Here is a 21,159-nt window from a genome sequence, read left to right on the forward strand (position 1 = left end):
TCGGTGATTTGATCTTCACGATAATCCTTATGGAACAATGGATATTATACTTTTAAATTTACACAGGACAGCCCTAACCTGTTTGGCTCAGTGGATAAGAGCCTCGGCCTGTGGACTCAAGGGTCCCAGGTTCGATTCTGGTCAAGGGCATGTACCTTGGTTGTGGGCACATCCCTAGTAGGGAGTGTGCAGGAGGCAGCTGATGGATGTTTCTAACTCTCTATCCCTCTCCCTTCCTCTCTGTAAAAATCAATAAAACATATTTCAAAAAAAATTTACACAGAACAAATTTCTGGTTCAGCTGGATAGGTGATTTCACAAAGATACACACAGCTATTAAGAGGAATTGGGTATCCTTTACTCTAGCTTCTAATGCATTGATCCCATGTCCAGGAAGCATAGTTGATGTTCAATAATTCAATACTTGTGTTTTGAACAATGAATGATTCCTAGAGCCATCTTCTTTCCACTTTTCTGGAAGAAAATGTCAAAACTGGAAAAATACACTCAACTCTCATTTCACGGGTGAACTATCAACAAATATTTTACGGATTTAAATAATCCACTTAACCTGATCCTATCTGTAAACAGAATCGACAGGATGAAAGGGTCCACAGCCAAAATGAAGAGCAAAATTAATATACTCATGGACACAACTGCAATCTGACTCTAGCCTCTATCACCCTCACTCTCCCAAATGCCAAGGAAGTCTCTAGAAGCATTTGCGGCCTGCTTTTGAACCTGCAGCATATGAGTATCTTCCTTGGAAAAGGTTTGTTGCTCACAGGGTTTCAAATATCAGAGCCTCTGGTCATCTGTTGGTTTGCACATCCTCTCTCTCCTAAGCAGCCCTAAAGCACTTTACACTTTAAGAAAGAAATATGCAGCGCTGATTAACTTTGGCGTTCTTCATTCGTCTTTTTATTTATTTATTATTAATTTATTTTATTATTTATCTGTTTTTCAACATCAATTTTTTTATCTGCACCCGAGGGTATTTTCCATTGATTTTTTTAGTATAATATATGTGCTGCCTAAGCGAGCACATTCCATTGGTTTTTTTTAAAGAGAGAGGGAAAGACAGAGAGAAATATCGATGTGAGAGAAACATTGGTTGGTTGCCTCCTGCACTCGCCCTGGAGCCTGCAACCGAGGTGGCCGGAATCGAACCCAGGACCCTTCAGTCCGCAGGCTGACACTCTACCCACTGAGAAAAACAGGCTAGGCTTCGTTAGTCTTTTTATAAAAACAGCTTTAATCCACACACCACAAAATGCATCTGTTCTACTTGTATAGTTAAATTGTTTTAAGTAAATGTTCAGAGTTGTGCATCCATCACGAGGTTTCATCTTCAATCAGAGTTTGTGTTTCTGAAGTTTAAGAAAGTTTCCATAATAGCCTTCAGGAGGTTCAGAAATGCATGAAAACAATGGCAGACATATAGAATTTTGTTTTTCCAAAATCCTGGGCTCTCTCTCAGTCAGAACATTCCGCTGCTATATTAAGTCCAGGGGATCAGAATCACAGGATCTAAATTTCCTCTATGATACCTGCACTTCTTAACTCTATCCTTGGGTTTTGCTCCTTTAGACCAACAAACAGCCTGTCAGTGGGCGGGTCTTATTCTCAGGAAATCCCGGTGATAGGGTCCCCTCCCAGACATCTTCCGGAAAGGGGCGGGCACTGCCTTCCGGAACTTTTCGGACAGAGGCGGAGCCTCCTGCCGAGGATGGCTCGGAAGAAGGCGGGGCCTCCCTCGCATCAGGACCAGTCTGGCTGCACCTGCATCCTTAGCTCAGAGCATCCCTGGAGCATCTGAAGAGGCGACCGCAGCTGGCAGCCAGGGACCAGGCCGTCACAGGAGGCATCCGCCAGATACCTCCCCCCTCCCCTGACCTAGCGCTGCGCAGCGGCGGCCTGGGTTCTGACCCAGGGTTCCCAGAGTTGTCTGACCATTGCAACGGCCTCTACAGCAATAGCCGCTGATTACGACATGGCCGAAATCACCAATATCCGACCTGGCTTTGGTAAGTACAGACGGCCCAACTGAGCCTGCGGTAATCGGAAGAGTGGTGAAGCGAGGGGAACCCAGGCAGGGGCTGCAGGAGAAATGAAGCCCAGACCAGGGTCTCCAAGGCCAGCCCCGCTAGCATCGGGCCTGTGGCGGTGGGTGGTGGGCAGTGGGCAGAGCCTGAACTTAAACTGTGGCCTGCAGAGGCTGGGAAGGCTAGAGAGACATGGAGGCCCCGGATGGGGTCCAGGATGCTAAAATCCTTGCACGGTGCACCGTCAGCACTGCTGGAGGTGAGAACTAGGGAGCTTGCAGAGGATGCGCACCCCTCCTTCTGGGGGAGGAGAGGTGGAGTAGGCCGAGCCCTCCCCCTTGGGGCACGCAGGGCGGTGCCCCTTCCTCCCCACCCTAGTCCTCGGGGCTGCGGGGGAGGGCGATGGCAAGGGGGATGGGGCATCAAGATGGCAGTGTGGAGGCTGTGGGCTGCGTGTGGACGGCAGCCAGGGGGAGGCAGCGGCCTCCGGGGAGGGAGGTGCGGGGGTGGGGAGCTCAAAGGAAGCCACTCCTTAAGCCGGTCAGCTGGATGCTGAGGCGGAGGGGAGCCGTGAGCCCTGCAAGTTGCTATTCTGCATCGTAATGGTGGGGTCCCTCTGATGCCACCAAATGGCGCTTGGTGCCGCTGGGCGAGGGGATGACGTGATGTCTATTTCTGGGCCTCCTGGCAGTGCCCAGGCGCTCCCTCCCAGGCCTTTTGTTCCCCGTTCTCTGGGCTGGCTTTTCAAATAGGGGGACTCACCCGCGCTAAGCGCTGGAGCTGGCGGGGGCCCGACCCAGCCGGCGGGGGAGGGGCGAGAGAGGCCCGGCCCGGGGGAGGCCGCTTTGTGTACCAGAGAAAGCATTACGTCATCTCGGCGCCGCTCCAAGATCTGTTAACATTTCTTGGAGCAGAGAGTGGAGTGGAAAATAGGAAAGATGGGAAAGAAAAGCTCGAGAGACAAGTTTTTCCCCCTCTTAGGGAATTCCTCCAAAATATGCTAGGGTCACAAGCTACCTGTGCTATGTTTTCCCGGTGCAGAAATAAAAAATAAAAATAAGAATTGCCCTGCTTCTCCCTCCATTCTACTTACCTCAGTTTGGATGGTAGAAGCCAGGGAGAGTGCTGTCTGTCAGGCAAGGGTTCCTTCATATTCTTTAAGAGATCCTAAACCTGAGACGAATCCAGAAGTTTTGAGCATCCGGTGTTTGGGTGGGTCCACAATCCAACATGGAAGTGGCTTTTCTCACTCTCCGGTGAGAGGCTTATGGAAATGAGCAAAACTCAATGTGCTCCATGCTCTCAATATTCGAAGACATCAGACTAGGGCAAGTATCTAGACAACAAATCACACCCATTAGCTTCTTGTTCCCACTGATTCTCAAGGCTAAATCTTGATATTTGTTTCTTCCACTTCGCCTTCTGCATTGCTATTCTTTGAGTCCTAAATTTCTGAAATAGACGTCTCGTTGGTGATTGCATGAGCACCCTATGATTTTCTTTCTGCTCTTTTTCTTCTGATGCCTTCTTTTCAACATGTTGTTTTTTTCTAATTGCATTTCCCAATTTTTTTAGAAAGTGGGATGGAGGGATTTCCTTTAGAAGGAATATTAGTGGAAAAGAGAAGATAAGTTTTATCAGCCTTTTTCATACTACATTTTATTTAATCCTTGCAAATATCCTCTGGTGTAGGAATTATTCTATATAATTTCTCCAGGTGAGGAAACTGAGGCTCAGGGAGATAAAACAGATAAAAGTCACACGAGATAGTGAGGGTCGTGCCAACGGCCAGTTGATGCCGAAGTTTATTCTCCTATCTGTATCACACATGACAGGGAAAAGCTGGGTTAGTGAAGGAAGCTAGTAAGAAGGCTGGTCAGGGACCCACAGAGTTGGGCATAGCCCAGATGTGTCTCACAGGCCTTCCAACCCTTACAGAGGCTTTCCTCCGAAGGAACTGTTACTTCTGACTTTTTCATGTCTCAGAGTACTTCCCTTCAAATGCCTTAGGCCTTGGGAGATACACCAAGCCAACGCTCAATTAGCCATGGCCTTCGAGCACAAAAGGAGCAAGAAGCATCGGTCACTGCAATTTACAACTACTTTAAGCACTCACTTCAGATATTAGTTCCGACTTCCTTTTCCCACCAACCTTTTGACTAAAGCAAGACAGAGGGTTCTGAGTTTCAGCATCCCTGGTTTTTCTAATTAACTGCCTTGAGTGTGGGAAGGAGAGGCAGAGGTTAACAAATAACTGAGGAAAAAAATAGGGCAAAAGTGGGCAATAAGGTGGAGAAAAGCACATAGGTGACTTACAAATGGATTAATCTGTTTCTCTTCTTTTCCTTGTCTGTCCTTCTGATGGATAGGAATCCTTCACCTTCTTTCTTACCCAGACCACCCACATTTTTTAGCAGTAAAAGCCAAGGCATGGGAAGCAACAGTGGGTTCCCTTTAGGGATCACAGAGTAAATTTAGGGTAGATCTCAAAGGATCCCTCACATGTCTCCCAACATGGCCTTTCGATCTCTCTTTCAAATCATAGATCTCTGGGTAGTTCCCTGCTTTCCTCTTCTCACAGAGACAATCAATGTTCAATTTCACTAATCATTAGCAAGCAATTTTTAGGGAAGTCCCTCATTGGTGAATAAAGAGCCATTTATTTTTCCTTTTTAAAAAAATATATATATTTTTAATTGACTTTATACAGAGAGGAAGGGAGAGAGATAGAGAGTTAGAAACATCGATGAGAGAGAGTCATCGATCAGCTGTCTCTTGCACACCCCCTACTGGGGATGTGCCCGCAACCAAGGTACATGCCCTTGACCGGAATCGAACCTGGGACCCTTCAGTCCCCAAGCCGACACTCTATCCATTGAACCAAACCGGTCCCGGCAAGAGAGCCATTTTTTTCAACGTGTGCCATTTTGATTAACAATTGAAACCAATCAATTGTTCAAATAAATATTTACTGACCTTGTGTTAGATTCGAGAGACTCAGGGACTCAGAGATGAGCAGGATGTTATTTCTGCTTGCTGTCCCATTTTGTGAAAACTCTCTTCTTAATAACTCTTATTTGACTTAATGCTCTGTGAATAAACACTAGTATTATTTAGTATGGACATGGTCACCTTGATTTATTTTGTTAATGGCTTTATTCCTTAACTATATTGTTTTATAATATAACTCTTGCTTTTCTTTTAATTTTTTAAAATTTTTATTGATTTCAGAGAGAGGAACATCGATTTGTTGTTCCACTTATTTATTCATTCATTCATTGCTTCTTGTATGTGCCCTGACCAGGGATCAAACTCAAAACCTTGGTGTATCAGGATGAACTCTAACCGACTGAGCTACTCGGCCAGGACTAACCCCTTCTTTTCTCACCCGGCCCCAGCTTTCATGAAACCATGGAATGTTTGAAGTAGAAAAGACTTTGGAGATATTTAGCACAATCACCATGGAAGAAATTCCTTTTAGAGTATCCCTAACCAATGGTGATGATTCAACCTCTGAAAGTTTTCAATTATATAAAGCAGTCTGGGCTACTGTGAGGCAGTTGAAATAATAATTTGACTCTTTTCACTGAGTCAGATCTGTCTTCCTGTAGCCTGTATGTGCTGGTGCTGGGCCTAAGCTCCAACATGAAATCAAATCACACCTTCTTCCATCACAGCATTGTAAATAATTGAAGAAAGTTATTATTCCTAGACCTCTCAGCTCTTTCAGTTCCTTCTATTTTCCTTCATTGAATGTGGTTCCCAGGTCTTTTACTCTCCTGATTATCCATAATGTAGAGACATTTTGGTGTCAGGAAAACCAGTATTTAAATCCCATCCCTGCCATTTGCCATTACTTGGCCTTGGGCAGGTTTGAGTCCCCAGGTTTCTCCATTGAAAGTGAGTATATTAATAGTACCTATTTAATGAGTTCTTTGATTCAAAGAAAGGAAGCTGTAGTTCAATGCCTGGCAGGGACATAATAAATGTACAAAAAAAAAAAAAAAAAAAAAAAAAAAGCAGTGTTTATTCCTGTCAGTGTAGACTGAACACTCCATACATGTTGTGGCCAGTGCAGAAGAAATTATACTACCCTCCTGTGAGCCAGACATTGTATTCAAAGTATAAGTTGGGCCTTAACCGGTTTGGCTCAGTGGATAGAGCATCGGTCTGTGGAGTGAAGGGTCCCAGGTTCGATTCCAGTCAAGGGCAGGTACCTTGGTTGTGGGCACATCCCCAGTAGAGGGTGTGCAGGAGGCAGCTGATAGATGTTTCTAGCTCTCTATCCCTCTCCCTTCTTCTCTATAAAAAATCAATAAAACATAGGTGTTTTTTTTTTTAAAGTATAAGTTGGCTCTAGCCTTATTATACTCCATGCTGTGGTCACCCAAACTGCTAAGTGATTTTTGCTCATCCTTATCAAGTAAGGTCTCCCATTGCGTATTGGTAGGTTTTGAAAACCAAATAGAATTTTAAATTTTCCTTGATATATGTGATCATATTGACCTCCCCCTCTTGTTCCAATCTGTAGAGGCTGTTTGAATTTACTAACTCATTTGCTCCCTGAACACTTACCAGCTGCCACATGGTTCTAGGACCTGGGGATACAGTGAGCAGACATTCAGTATTCTCATTAATTTATCTGGTGAGGAAAAACAGAAATTGTTGGGCTCATTAACTACTATGAAGAAAAAAATAAAGCAGGTGATAGGGATCTTCTCTCACGTGGGGCAGTCAGGAAATGCTTCTCTGATAAAGTGAAGTGTGAACACAGGTCTGCAGTGAGAGGCAGAGAGCCAGGCAGACCTGGTGAAAGGATGTTCCAGGAAGAATCTGGAATATTCTGGAGTCATACTTATCTTCTCATTTCTCCCAGCCCAAGTCTTTCCTTAAAAAAGTGGGTTTGTTACGTTTCTGCTTCTATTGAAACAAAATTATGTAATAACATTTCAAATTCAAGGGACCGTATTGTGGCACAATGGGTTTCAATATTTGTGATTACCACAGAAGATTGTAATTTGTGTGTGTATACACATATACATTACATGTTATTAAAATACAATATAACATATAAGTATATATATGCAAAACATTAAAAAAGTTATGTGGGGGTAGTTACAAAATAGTAACTTTAATGGGAAATATAGTCAATAATTTTGTAATATCTATTTATGGTACTATTTGGGTACTGGAAATATCAGGGAGAACACTTTGTAAAGTATATGATTGTCTGACCACTCTGCTGTACACCTGAAATTAATACAAAATAATATTGAATGTAAAATGTAATTGGAAAAAAAGTTAAGCAAGTCAAGTCATGTAGAAAACTAGAGGCTGTATGGAGACCAATTGGCTTCAGGGAACTTAAAGGGGAAATAACCCCAAACCTAATTATCTAAGTCAGGGGCCAACTGTGTGGGGAAAAGACAGATAAGACTAAAGGAAAGGAAGGGAAGAAAATCTGTTTCTCTTTAGTTACTTGTTTATCCAACAAATATATATTAAGTGTCTTTAGTGCTGGGGATATAGAAATAAACAAAACAAATAAAATGCCTGTCCTCATAAAACTTATATTCTAGTGAAAATAGATAATAAACAGTAAATTTATATGTGTGTCTATATATAATCTTGTGCATGTGGGTGTGTATGAGAGAGAGAAAAAGAGAAAGAAAGAGCAGACACATGGAGAAAATTAAGCAGGGCAGAAGTGTGGGTCTTTGGGATGGAGAAGGCTGCACTTTTGAATGGGGTGGTCAGGGAAGATCTTACTAAGAAGGTGACATTTGAGCAAAGATCTGACTTTTCCACAGTCTCTTTATTTCTCTTTCTAAAATTCTTCCATTTTTAAATATCTATGAGCTGAAATTTAGAACATATTTTAAAAGTACTTAGACCCTCCCTGGCTGGTATGCTAAGTGGTTAGAGCATCCACCCGTGTACCAAAGGGCCTCAGGTTCAATCCTGCCCCAGTCAGGGCACCTGCAGGATGCAATCAATCAGTGTGTCTCTCTCTCACATCAATGTCTATCTGTCTGTCTCTCTCTCTCTCTCTCTCTCTCTCTCTCTCTCTCTCGCCTTCCCTCACACCCTTCCACTCTCTCTAAAAATCAATGGGAAGCCGAAACCGGTTTTGCTCAGTGGTAGAGCGTCGGTCTGCAGACTGAAAGGTCCCAGGTTCAATTCCGGTAAAGGGCATGTATCTGGGTTGCGGGCACATCCCCAGTAGGGGGTGTGCAAGAGGCAGCTGGTCGATGTTTCTCTCTCATCGACGTTTCTAGCTCTCTATCTCTCTCCCTTCCTCTCTGTAAAAAAATCAATAAAATATATATATTTTTAAAAATCAATGGGAAAATTATCCTCGGGTGAAGATTTTTTAAAAAATACTGTTCTTATTACCATCCACCCCCTTTTGCTACCCTGGAGCAACCTACTAAAACGAAGTCAATCCCACATCCTTTCACCCTCCATGCCAGCAAGTCAACACAGCCCCATTGCTCACAAACCCTCCCGAGATGCTGTGGGATACCCCTGACCCCAGACACACCTCGTGCCCTGGGGTGACCGCTGGGCTGAATGGGTTCCCATGTAAAAAGGTGACCTTCCAACACCCACAGGGCAGTTTATGTGAAACAAATCGTTATTAGAAAAACCAAGTTCAGCCGAAACCGGTTTGGCTCAATGGGTAGAGCATTGGCTTGGGGACTGAAAGGTCCCGGGTTCGATTCCAGTCAAGGGCATGTACCTTGGTTGCGGGCATATCCCCAGTAGGGGGTGTGCAAGAGGCAGCTGATTGATGACTCTCTCTCATTGATGTTTCTAACTCTCTATCTCTCTCCCTTCCTCTCTGAACAAAATCAATAAAATATATTAAAAAGAAAAGAAAAAAAAAAAGAAAAACCAAGTTCATACGTGCGAAGGGAAGAACGAGAAAATAACAGGAGTTGGTTGGGCACTCAGGGAAGTCTTTCTGGAGAAGGTGAATGTTTCGTCCAGGTTTGGTGGAAAGGAAGGGCTGTGGGTTGGTTGAGAAGAAGGATGAGGCACTTCAAAGAGAGGGGATAAGTTCTCAAGCCCCGGATGAGCAAACTGTGTTTTGGAGGCCAGGCTGGGATGAACTTGGCTCCAGCAGGGGCCCCACGTAGGAGAGCTCTGGGAGGGGGGTGAGGTCCACCTGCCCTAACCATCTCTGGTCTCCACCCTCAGATATGTCACCGGTGGTGGCAGGCCTCATCGGGGCCTCGGTGCTGGTGGTGTGCGTCTCGGTGACCGTCTTTGTCTGGACGTGCTGCCACCAGCAGGCAGAGAAGAAGCACAAGAACCCCCCGTACAAGTTCATTCACATGCTCAAAGGCATCAGCATATACCCAGAGACCCTCAGCAACAAGAAGAAGATCATCAAAGTGCGGAGAGACAGAGATGGGAGGGAAGGCGGACACGGGAACCTGTCGGTGGGTGCAGCCGAGGCCGGCCTGCTGGGCCGAGACAAGGGCCCCAGGCCACCGAGTTCTGGGTCTTGTATAGGCCAGTTACCCATCAAGGCGGACTACGGGGAGGACCTGAGGAGCCCCATGGCCAGCCTCACCCCCGGGGAGAGCAAGACGAGCTCTCCGTCCTCCCCGGAGGAGGATGTCATGCTGGGATCCCTCACCTTCTCGGTGGACTATAACTTCCCCAAGAAAGCCCTGGTGGTGACGATCCAGGAGGCCCACGGGCTGCCCGTGATGGACGACCAGACCCAGGGCTCTGACCCCTACATCAAAATGACCATCCTGCCCGACAAGCGGCACCGGGTGAAGACCAGGGTGCTGCGCAAGACCCTGGACCCCGTGTTCGACGAGACCTTCACCTTCTACGGCATCCCCTACAGCCAGCTGCAGGACCTGGTGCTGCACTTCCTGGTCCTCAGCTTCGACCGCTTCTCCCGGGACGACGTCATCGGGGAGGTCATGGTGCCGCTGGCCGGGGTGGACCCCAGCACGGGCAAGGTGCAGCTGACCAGGGACATCATCAAAAGGAACATCCAGGTGAGGAGCACGTGTGTGCTGGGGGGAGGGGGGGGTTGGGGGAGACAAGATCTTAGGGGACGGATGGAAGGGGGAGGGCATGGAGCGGGTGGCAGAGAGGGACTGTGGGGCAGGAAGCTCTCACCTGCCAAGCATAAGCCGTGGTCAGAGGAAGACGGAGGGCCTGGCGGGCTGGGTCTCCTCTAGGAAGCAGCTTCTGGGAGAGAGAGGGAGAGGGAGCTTCTGAAATTCCACTTAGTCGCTGGGATCCTGAGCCTGCATCCAGCCTGCTTAGATGGAGGGGCTAATTTTTTTTCCTCCAAAATAACGTGTGATCTTCCTCTAGTGAATTTCTCACAACTTTGAAGGTAGTTCAATAATTTTCCCCCCATACCGAGACCGGTTTGGCTCAGTGGATAGGGTGTCGGTCTATGGACTGAAAGGTCCCAGGTTCGATTCTGGTCAAGGACATGTACCTTGGATGCGCGCACATCCCCAGTAGGTGGTATGCAGGAGGCAGGTGGTCAATGTTTCTAGCTCTCTATCTCTCTCCTTTCCTCTCTGTGAAAAATCAATAAAATATATATATATATATTTTAAATATATTTTATTGACTTTTTACAGAAAGGAAGGGAGAGAGATAGAGAGCTAGAAATGTCGATGAGAGAGAAACATCGACCAGCTGCCTCCCGCACACCCCCCACCAGGGACGTGCCGGCAACCAACGCACAAGCCCCCGACCGGAATCGAACCTGGGACCCTTCAGTCCACAGACCAACGCTCTACCACTGAGCCAAACCGGTTTCAGCAATAAAATATATTTTTTAAAAATAATAATAATTTTCCTCTCTGCTTTCCTTTCCCAGCAGCAGATATTCCGTATTCTTGTTACGTTTATCTAGTGAGGAGAAAACAACCCTTAGGGGTACCATGTCTGTGTGTCTTTTAGTAACCATTTTATAAATAGTCTGTGTGTCTTTTAGTAACCATTTTATAAATGCAATTTAATGGATTGCTTCGCCTCCGAGCCCCTGAGCCATGCCCAAATCTCTTTTGCTACAGTTATTTCTCTCTTTTCCTCCTCTCTGTTTGCATGAGAAGCTGGGGGTGAGGAGGTGGGGGTGCGGGTGAGAGCCTTCTCTCCCACTGGGCTAGCACTGGCTCTTGAGTTGTCATTTCAGGGGTACAAGCAATGTGTCCCTGCCTCCACAATCGGGGAGGCAGTGTAGTTCTATGGCTAAGCCCTCAGGCTCTGGAGTTGGACGGTCTGACTTCATGTTCCAGCTCACCCTTTTCCAGCTGTGTGACGTGGGAGAATAACCCTCTAAGCTTCCTCACACACACACACACACACACACACACACACCATGTAAAACGGAGCTAATACTGCCTTCCTTGAGCCGTGGCTCAAATGAGATAACATCCCCGTACATCAGTGCCCTAGGGGAGGAAAGACAAACGGTTTTGGCAATTACCATACTGGCAGGAGCTTTGAAAGACGCTGTTGACATTTTAACGCAGAGTTTCATTTATTTTTTCAGGATTAAATGTAAGTGGTTAATAGCAAGGGCTTTGAAGTCAGACCTGAATTGTAATCCAGGAGACTGCGCAGGGGGCATTTACCAAACGCCCGGGGGGTGGTGGGGGTTGGGGTTGGCATGAGCCAGACTTCTTTCTGTTTTATTCACTCCCCTCGGGGAGGGATAAGCCAGGGCTGCAATCCTTAGCAACACCTTCCCTGGGAGAGGCCCCACCCAGGGCACCCAGAGCCCTCCAGCCTCTGGCTTCCTAGCAGTGTCTTCCTCACCCAGTAACGACAGGCAGGGCTGTGTTCCAACCTGGGCCATGACCGTCACTCCCTGACCACTCACCCTGGCCATCCCTAGCACCGCAGCCTCCCAGTGCCACCCGAACCCTCCTGCTTAGCCAAGGGTCTGCCTGCCCTCTCTGCATCTCCCCTGAGCTCAGCAGTTAGAGCTGCTCAGGACCACTCCACGCTGTCCGGAGTTTTCTTTGTTTGTTTTTTGTTTTTTGGAGGGGTGTCTGTATAAAGCATTCCTTTATAACATGGGGCCCAATTATCCTCCTCCAGAGATTCCCACGTGGTGGTGGGGATTGCATCTCCTGGCCGTCAGTGGAGAGTTCGTGTGTTGGTCTTTCCATTACACAGTGCAGTCCGGTGGACGAAGCCCAGGACTGATCATTCCTGACTCTATCCACTTCACTACCTTAATCTGGACCAGGAATTAACATCTCTGGGCCCCAGTCTCCCTCTAGGCTGGATCAGGAAGGTTCCTGGGATCACGTTATGTGTGCACTCTTGGTTCTTATGAACATACAAAAAGATATCAGAAGCATGAAAAATTAACTCTTGATGATTAGTAAAAGGAGATCACAGTATAAACTCTCTAATATGCAAAATCTCTGAATTGGACTTTGGGACTTGGTGTGTGTGTGTGTGTGTGTGTGTGGCAAGCAGCTTTTTTCCCTAGTATTTTATTTAGGTAGAAATTAATGTGATTTTATATCCCCATAATAAATTCCCCACAAAGAGCAGGGACCATGCAGAGAGGGCCAGGGAATAAAGCGGAGACCCTGGGAAAAGAGAATTAGAGTGGGTGATAGTTGTTAGACTCCTCCTCATTCCTTCAGGTCATTGCTTTCCTGTCTTTCCACCGTCAGACCTAGTGTTGCTGACCTGGGACAATGGCCACTTGACGAAAGGATTCTTAAGACCTCAGATTGACAAGGGACCTTAGAGGTAACCCATTCTGGCCAAAGGGGCTGGAGAGAGAGGAGGAGGAGGGAATGTCACTTTCCCAGGAGCCATAAAGGAGCTGCTCTGTGTGCGCAGTGGGGAGGCTAAGAGGGCGGAACATGCAGGGTTTTGTTTCTCTCGTTTTCCCACGGTCGTGATGGATGTGGAGGTGGCCCTTCGTGCCTCTCACCCAGGGGAGGCTCACTGTGGGTGTGTGGCTCCCCTAATGCTGTGACTCTGTGGCTGGAAAATCACTGGGGAAGGGGCTCTGCTAGTTGGAGGAAACCGGTTTCTCCCCCCCCTCAGGGTTTCTGTCTGTCTGTCTATCTCCTGTTCCTCTTTTCCCCTGGGGGAGGGCAGGCACGGACAAAACCCTTCCTCCCCTCGTCCTTCTGCTCGCCTGCCCCACAACAGGGTCCGGGCCTCATTAAGCCAGGGGACTGGGAAACAGAGCTCGCTCCCAGCCCTTGACAAAGAGCCTTTGAAAAAGAGCCATTGGCAACGCTGCTGGAATGGGATTGGGTGGGGAGAGAAGGGGAGGAGGAGGAGGGGACATGAAACTGTTCTCCGGTGCAGAATGGAATGGCTTTCAGGTAGTGCTGTGGCTGCAGACTTGGGTATCACAAAGGGGCAGCTGAATGGGGCTGGCATTCTGCCCATGCAAAACGACAAAGGTGGCGGGGGGTTTGGGGGGGTGAGGGTGGAGGAGGCAGAAGGAAGACAGTTGCCTGAGGAGTGGTTTTAGGGGAGAAAAATATTAAAAGGGTAACCAGAAGTTGTCCACTTTCTCAAAGACCTAGGGAAGGGACGTGGAGGTTTGGATTAGGGCGATTTTGCTATAATGAATGATTTAGGAAACAGTCTTAAACAAATATTGAGAAAATGTAATAATACTATAGTAAGTGGTCGTTTTTTTAATTGAATGAATTTGAGAGCGATGTGGGGAGTGGGAGGGGGAGAAACATCGATATGAGAGAGAAATGCTGGTCAGTTGCCTCCCACAAGTGCCCTGACCAGGGATTGAACCCACAACCTTTTGGTGTATGGGATAACGCTTCAACCAACTGAGCTACACCAGCCATGGCTAAAACTCTGTGTTATTTTTTTAAATCAAATATCCATTTAACCCCATGTATCCTTCTTCTGTATATAAAGTTAGAATTATATTTAAAGATCACATATTTAATATTTAGATACCAGTATCCAAGGATGGTCCATTCATGGAAATGGAGGTGAGCAATGGCCCAAATAATCCAAAGGTTCTTGCTTTCTAGATCAGCTCTGTCTGCTGGGACTCTGTGATGGTGAAACTGTCCAATATGGTAGCCACACAAGGCTGTTGAACATTTGAAATATGGCTCCTGTGACTGAGGAACTAAGATGTTAATAAGTTATCACTTAGACACATGCAGCTAGTGGCTACTGTATTGGAGAGCTCAGTTCTGAAATGTCTTGGAAGGCATTTGATTTTCTTTCTCGTTGGGGATTACCTCCCTAATGCCATTTGGCTGTGGGTAACAGTAAAAACGAGTTTACATTCTCTGGTTGTATTCTGATTTGTGTCCAAAGAAAGCAGCCCAGGAGTATACTGGTTGGCAAAGGCAACCAGCCTGTGATTTTAAACTTGCTGCGGACATCATCAAAAGCTGACAATATGTATGTGATGGGTAAGGAAAAAATGTGAGACTTCCATCTAACAGAAAAAAGCTATCAAATCTTTTTAAAAGTCTGTTGTTCTCTTTTGTACTTCAGTTTTAAAATTAGATTGTAGTTAGTCCTGTTCGATGCCCTAGGGGAGACATTTTCATATGCTCCTGGTATGAAAATAGTCTTTTTTTTTATTTACAGCAAAGGTGGAGATTTGTTGAAGAACAAGTACAAACTCCCACGTAGGGAGGGGGAAGAACGGACCCCGCTCTCAAGTTAAAAAACTTGAGAAATGTTTTAAACCACATGAAATAATCTAATTCCTTATTATCACAACTTTCTCCCCTGAGATGACGTGAGGCTTATAATCAAAACACAAACGATTAGGTTTTCCCCTCGTTTTTCATTGATACGCTAATCAGATTGCTGCTGTTGTCCCTTTCCTGTGGCAGACACACCTGAGCAGGTAGAGAACCAGCCTCTAGCTTCTGAGGGTAGGACTCTTCATTGTCTGTTTTTTCAGCCCTGGCCGCTGGCAGAGTGCCTGGCCCTTAGGACGTGCACAATAAATCATTTTGATGAACATGTGAGGCTGGTAGTGAGAATAGTCTATTTTTGCTCGAGCTAAGAAAAATTCCTGAACTAGGTGACATTTCTTTGGGACTAGGAATTAGATTTGATAGTAGGCCCTGGCTGGGTGGCTCAGTATCATCCCAAATACCAAAAGGTGGCGGGTTTGATTCCCAGTCAGGGCACACATACCCAGGTTGCAGGTTCAACCCCCGATCAGGGCATGCATGTATGAGAGGGAACCAATTGATGTTTCCCTCTCTTTCCCTTCCTCACTCTCTGAAATCAATTAAAAAACAAACATATTAGGATAAAATAATACGCTATACATATGTATATATATTGATTTGATAGTGGCGGAATGATTTTGTCCCAAATTTAACTTGTGTCTTAAATTCCTCAAATTCTACCTCCTTCTGTTTTCTTTATCTCAGCCTCAGCCCCACTTTCTAAGCTAGAAACTCAATAGTCCTCCCACAAGACAAAAACCAACAAACAAATATTCCTCCCTCTCTTCCTTCTCCCCTACATTTATGTCTAATTAGCCGCCCACACCTAGGACATCCTGACCATTCTCCGTGAGACACAGCTTACCTCCATGTCCCTCCCTTCTGCCATAGCCCTGGCTCCAGGCCTCCTCGTTGCTTCCTTAGCCTACTGCAGCAGCCCTTAGCTGAGCTTTCTGACTTTGGTCTTTCTCCATTTTTCAGCTCTCACTAGAATAATAATTTTATTAATAAAATATTAAAAACAACCATCCTAACTTTGCCACTCCTACACTTACAGACCTCACCTAGCCTGAGGGTGACTCTGCTGTTTGGCTAGAGTGCTCCCTGCTCTTTCCCTTCACCTCCCCCACCTCCCCAGGTTCCTGACTCATCCCTCCTGCCAGGCCCCCCCATCAGGAACATGTGCTTCTCACATCCCCTGAACACAGTGTCCCCTGTCAGGGCCCCATGCCTCTGTACCAGCCACTCCTGCCACTCGCCTGGTGTGAGCCTCCCTCTGCCCATTGTCTCAGGGCCTCTTACTCACCCTTCGAAACGCAGCCCAGATGTCAACTGGCAGCGCCTTCCTGGATCTCCCGGCAGCGCAGACAGGCTTCTTACTGCTCTGCTTGTTCCATCTTTGTCTCTTCTGTGCAGAAAAGTCCCAGGTGCATTCCGGTCAAGGGCATGTACCTTGGTTGCAGGCACATCCTCAGTAGGAGGTGTGCAGGAGGCAGTTGATGGATGTTTCTCTCTCATCAATGTTTCTAGCTCTCTATCCTTCTCCCTTCCTCTCTGTAAAAAAATCAAAAAATATATTTAAAAAAAAGAACAAGGCGGGGCTGCCTCTCCATGCAAGTGATCTTATTCAGCATCCGGGTGATAATTGGAACCTTTCCTTTTATCCCTTCCCTGTTCAGTGATGGTACATCTTGCTGGGGGATGGATACCTGCCAGACAGCCTTCCCCTCCCGGTGCTTCCTCTGCAGCCTCTCAGCCCTCTCCTCGGCCTCTTCCTGTGCCAGGCCCTGCTCCCCCTGCCGGGACTCTCATGTGCTGTTTTTCTCCACAGAAGTGCATTAGCAGAGGGGAGCTCCAGGTATCTCTGTCCTATCAGCCCGTGGCACAGAGGATGACGGTGGTGGTCCTCAAAGCCAGACACTTACCGAAGATGGATATCACCGGTCTCTCAGGTAGCAGCTATTTACTTCAACCTATGTCTAAGTGTCTGAATGACACCCCCTCCTCCTGCCTGAGGCCAGATACCCCCCCTACACACACACACACACACACACACACACACACACACACACACGGCAGGACGCCTTATACCTGTCACTTTGCATGTGTTCCTCTCTGTGTCTACTTCCTCTTCCTGGTGAATATCTAGGTTATAGATTTTCCTGGGCAGGGAAGTGCTTTGGGTGAGCCAATGGGATCTTGACCTTTGGGGAGATGCCCTCATAGGAGCCCGTGACAGGTGCCGAGTCCTCACTCCAGGCATTTGTTGTGCTGTCACTGAAGACCACGTAGGGCCACAACCGGTTTGGCTCAGTGGACAGAGCGTCGGCCTGTGAACTGAAGGGTCCCAGGTTCGATTCCGGTCAAGGGCATGTACCTTGGTTGAGGGCACATCCCCGGTGGGGGGTGTGTAAGAGGCAGCTGATCGATGTTTCTCTCTCATCGATGTCTCTAACTCTCTCTCTCCCTTCCTCTCTGTATAAAATCAATTAAAGATATTAAATTAAAAAAAAGGCCACGTAGGGGTGGCCACCAAGGACATGGACAACAGAACCCCCTCCGTCCCAGCATGAAACCACCATTATCCAGTAGAGGACTGTGTCATAGGCCTGTCTTTTTTCTTTTTCTTTCTTTATTTCCCTGGGGGCCCCAGATCCTTACGTCAAGGTGAACGTCTACTACGGCAGAAAGCGCATCGCCAAGAAGAAAACCCACGTGAAGAAGTGCACTTTGAACCCCGTCTTCAACGAGTCCTTCATCTACGACATCCCCACTGACCTCCTGCCCGACATCAGCATCGAGTTCCTTGTCATCGACTTTGACCGCACCACCAAGAACGAGGTGGTGGGCAGGCTGATCCTGGGGGCGCACAGCGTCACAGCCAGCGGGGCCGAGCACTGGCGGGAGGTCTGCGAGAGCCCCCGCAAGCCGGTGGCCAAGTGGCACAGTCTGAGCGAGTACTAGCCCCGTGCCCCTCGCCTCCGACCCCGGGGCCAGGCTGGGCAGGGACATGGTGGGGAAAGAGGTGACAGAGAGAGAAGCGGACTCAAAACCTCACGTTAGTTGTAGAAGAACATTTCTTACAAAAATAAACCCTACAAAGAACACCCCACGTGACCACAGCTGCAGATCAGTTCTTAGAGATGATGATTTCTCTCCTTTGCAAGGCACTAGAAATTCTTTTTTCTTTTTTTTCTTTTTAAATGGGGGAAAAGAGAGAGGGAAAGACCTCTACAAGTTTCTATATAACAATGTAACCTATACTTGCATGTCTAATACACACTGAAGAAATTAGCCTAGCTGCCAATATCCAGTTACAGATTTTAACCCATGAAAATTGTGTTTTGTGCCGAACTGTATTTGCTGATCACCTGAAATTGGCCTCTTTTCACTGGGCTTCTCTGAACAGTTACTCTCCCCACCTCTAAGGATACTTTGCTCTTGTAAAACCTCGTATTTTCATTGTCCCCATCTTTTCTTCCTGTTCCCTCTGACACCTCTGCTCTTTTATTGAGCTCTAGGTCAGAGGTCTGTAGTAAGCCAAGAACAAAGGTGGACTGGATGTGGCCGGGTTTCCAGGAGAAAGACTATTTGAGAGACGGGTCTTTGCTGTCAGCTCCCCTGCCATGAAGGGGTAGATGGCAGCCTATGACTAAATTGTGATGAAGCACATGGACACGTGGGACTCATGAGGTAGAACTGGGTTTACAAAACAAGATGATGTCTCTAAGCAGAGCTGTGGGAATTTCAACTTCAGCTATAGGATAGTACCCATGAACGCATCCTGCTGATCCCAAACACTTATTTGCAGGTATGGAAAGGAGAAATGAAATGGCTGCAAACCGCCCCCCCCCCCCCCCTTACACACACTTTTGCAGCTGGCTGTGGAAGCAATAGCTATTTCTGGTTGATGGGTTAGAAATCATCAGATGTTTGAAGAATTAAACTGGCCTTTGTTTTTCCAGAAATTCTGACCCTTGAGAAGCTAGTCTTCTCAAGTAAGCTTAGGTGTGGTTAGTGGTTAGTTTTGCTTTATAAGGCAAAGGGCCTCAAAAACTATTCTCCTGACATTTTTTAGCAATGACTCTTAATAATAGCAGTGGGACTGAGTCATAAAGGTAACTTGGATTCTTTCAGGACATCTTTTCCCTCAAAACAAAGTGCTTGGTTCTTGGAACTTAAGAGTCTTAACAACCAGCTGGAGGGATGAGGGGCAGCATGGAGTCCAACCCTCCTTCCGCCAGGAGGCACAGAGGTTGAGAGCACTCAGATCCTGCTGGGATTAGAATTCAAGTCTCTTTTTACTCCTAGTCCAGCCACGTCTCTAACGTTGAGACTTGTCATGGTGGCGGAGACTTCACTGACAATACGTATGCTTGGATAGGCAGTCGGTATTTTTGCTAGCCTGAAGAGGAACTCAAGTCAGCAGCACTTGAAGCAAAGCCTAAGGGATTAGCTAAAATGGAAGGTCCACTTCCATGGAGAACATCGCTTTCTCACTTCCTTCTGAGAAGGGAGTTAAAAGCGGAGTCTCTGTGGAGAGTGGTGATGTTGCCTTTGGTGTTCCCTTAGCTCTTGTGGATTTAAAACCTATCTGCTCCTCCCCAATCCTTTTTTTTTTTTTTTTAACCTTGATTCTTGACAAGGCAGAGCAGTACTGAGCAGGCACAAAGTCCTCTCTGTCCTTGTCCCTGTCAGCTCCCACCCACTGCAATCTGACTCACTCTCTCCCCATCAGTTAGATTCACACCACCAGTCTCGGTCCTATACTCCATGGGATGTAAATACTGTATCATACGTAGAAGAAAATAATTTTTGTTTTCTAAAAATGGCATTTTGAGATAGTTTAATGTAAATCTAACAAGAGCACTCTGAAACCCCATTAGGAAAAAATTTAAATGATTCCTCTTCATCGCCTTAATGTCTAAAGATCAGAAATTGCTGAGCAATCCATTTTTGTTTCCTTCCCAGAAACAATGCAAAGCAACAGGTGGAGATAGTCTGATCTTTGCCCTGCTGTGTGTGCCTCTGTAGCTCCTCCTGGTATAAGTATGGGAAAACAGCCTCACCCCACTCTTCTCTTTCCCATCTCCTTGTAGCTTTATTCCTTGAATTCCTTGGGTCTACTGAGTAGTGGGTGGTGAGGTGACAGGGGAGGAACCGGTAGTTCCGTAGCCTATGAGCTGCCTCGGTGTTTTTCTCAGAAAAAGGCCAAAAGGAAGTACAGGTTTCCTCCCTCCTACCTCAGGCCTGATCCATCGTGCCCTTGACTTTGCTGTCCCAAAGTTCCCTAACTGACTTTGGCTTTCACGTTTGTTCCTCCCAGAGCTAACTGATGAGGGTGGAAGAGGAATGCCTCCTCCTGAGAGTCAGTTGAAAGACAAGAGAGTCACATCCTAGTTTTTGCACAAGGCACTCATGGTCAGGAATAGGTTAGGGAATGGTCACTTCTGATTTTTCCAAGAGTCAGTTCTTCCCTGCTGATATCTTGATTCCTTTGGGAAGACAAGAGTTTTTCTTAATAACAAAAGTCCCTTTATGAGTTACTCCTTCTTTCAGTTCTCAGTGGAGCACAGCCAAGATTGTACATGCTTATAAACAGTGCTCTAGGTATGAAAACAGACAGAACTGGTTTGTGGGACAGGGGCAGCTTGCTCAGGAGAGGGAATTACGCAAGTCCTTTTTCTTGGAAGGCTTTTACGATGGCCGTGATAGTGACATTTCCCTCGCCATGATCCTTCTCCAATGTGGTTGTCTTTCTTTACCCTGTGTCTTCTCTTGTAAACATGAAACTCAAGAATAAAATAAACGTGTCAAATTAAAAAAAAAAATCTGAAAAAGCTAACATGAATCGTGTGAAATTGCATAAAGCCGTAATGCTAACCTACAATATGTAATGCTATCTTGTATGTTGAATTTGTTAATGCACCGCACAAGTGCAAAATAAAAACTGATTCCCATGAAATAGAAACGGTGATGTCAGCATGGTTCTCTTGGAAGCTGGGTGACTATGAATGAATACTCAGATTCTAATAGGATATTATCAAAGAGCGGGCCTCAGACCACCTGATGCAGAATCATCTGGGACACTTGTGGGAAAATGCACACTCCAGACTCCTGTCGTAGCGACTCTCGTTTGGTAGGTGACTTGGTTTGCTGTTTGTCCTATTACTTTTTCTAGTCTTTTTTGCTGTCCCTTCAAAATGTAAGTTTTACGACCATAACCTCCAGGGGGAGAGATGCTGGTTATGAGTGCTGAGAATTACTCCGCCCCTGTAATTGGGAACATTTATTCCAAAAGCAATGCCTAGACTGACTGAGTTGGTTCACTCATTCATCAGTCAACAGCTATTTACTTGAGTGTCTACCATATGCCACATACTGGGGATACAGTACATTGATAAGCA

General features: G+C 46.5%; 1 protein-coding gene across 2 annotated transcripts; it reads left to right on the top strand.

The window, feature by feature from the left end:
- Window positions 1–1,620: 1,620 nt before the first annotated feature.
- On the top strand, window positions 1,621–20,723 carry SYT11 (synaptotagmin 11). Of its 2 annotated transcripts, none has more exons than XM_084866838.1 (4): window positions 1,621–2,027; window positions 9,249–10,069; window positions 16,584–16,704; window positions 17,406–20,723. In XM_084866838.1, exons 1-4 carry the CDS (start codon window positions 1,994–1,996, stop codon window positions 17,714–17,716), a joined length of 1,287 nt encoding a protein of 428 aa, XP_084722964.1. In that variant the 5' UTR covers window positions 1,621–1,993; the 3' UTR covers window positions 17,717–20,723. The 2 variants fall into 2 exon arrangements, with proteins under 2 accessions (XP_084722964.1, XP_084722963.1); XM_084866837.1 differs by having other exon boundaries at window positions 1,628–2,027; window positions 16,584–16,707.
- Window positions 20,724–21,159: the final 436 nt, after the last annotated feature.

The sequence above is a fragment of the Pipistrellus hanaki genome (assembly GCF_964339955.1).
Source record: "Pipistrellus hanaki genome assembly, chromosome: 18".
Classification (NCBI taxonomy): Eukaryota; Metazoa; Chordata; class Mammalia; order Chiroptera; family Vespertilionidae; genus Pipistrellus; species Pipistrellus hanaki.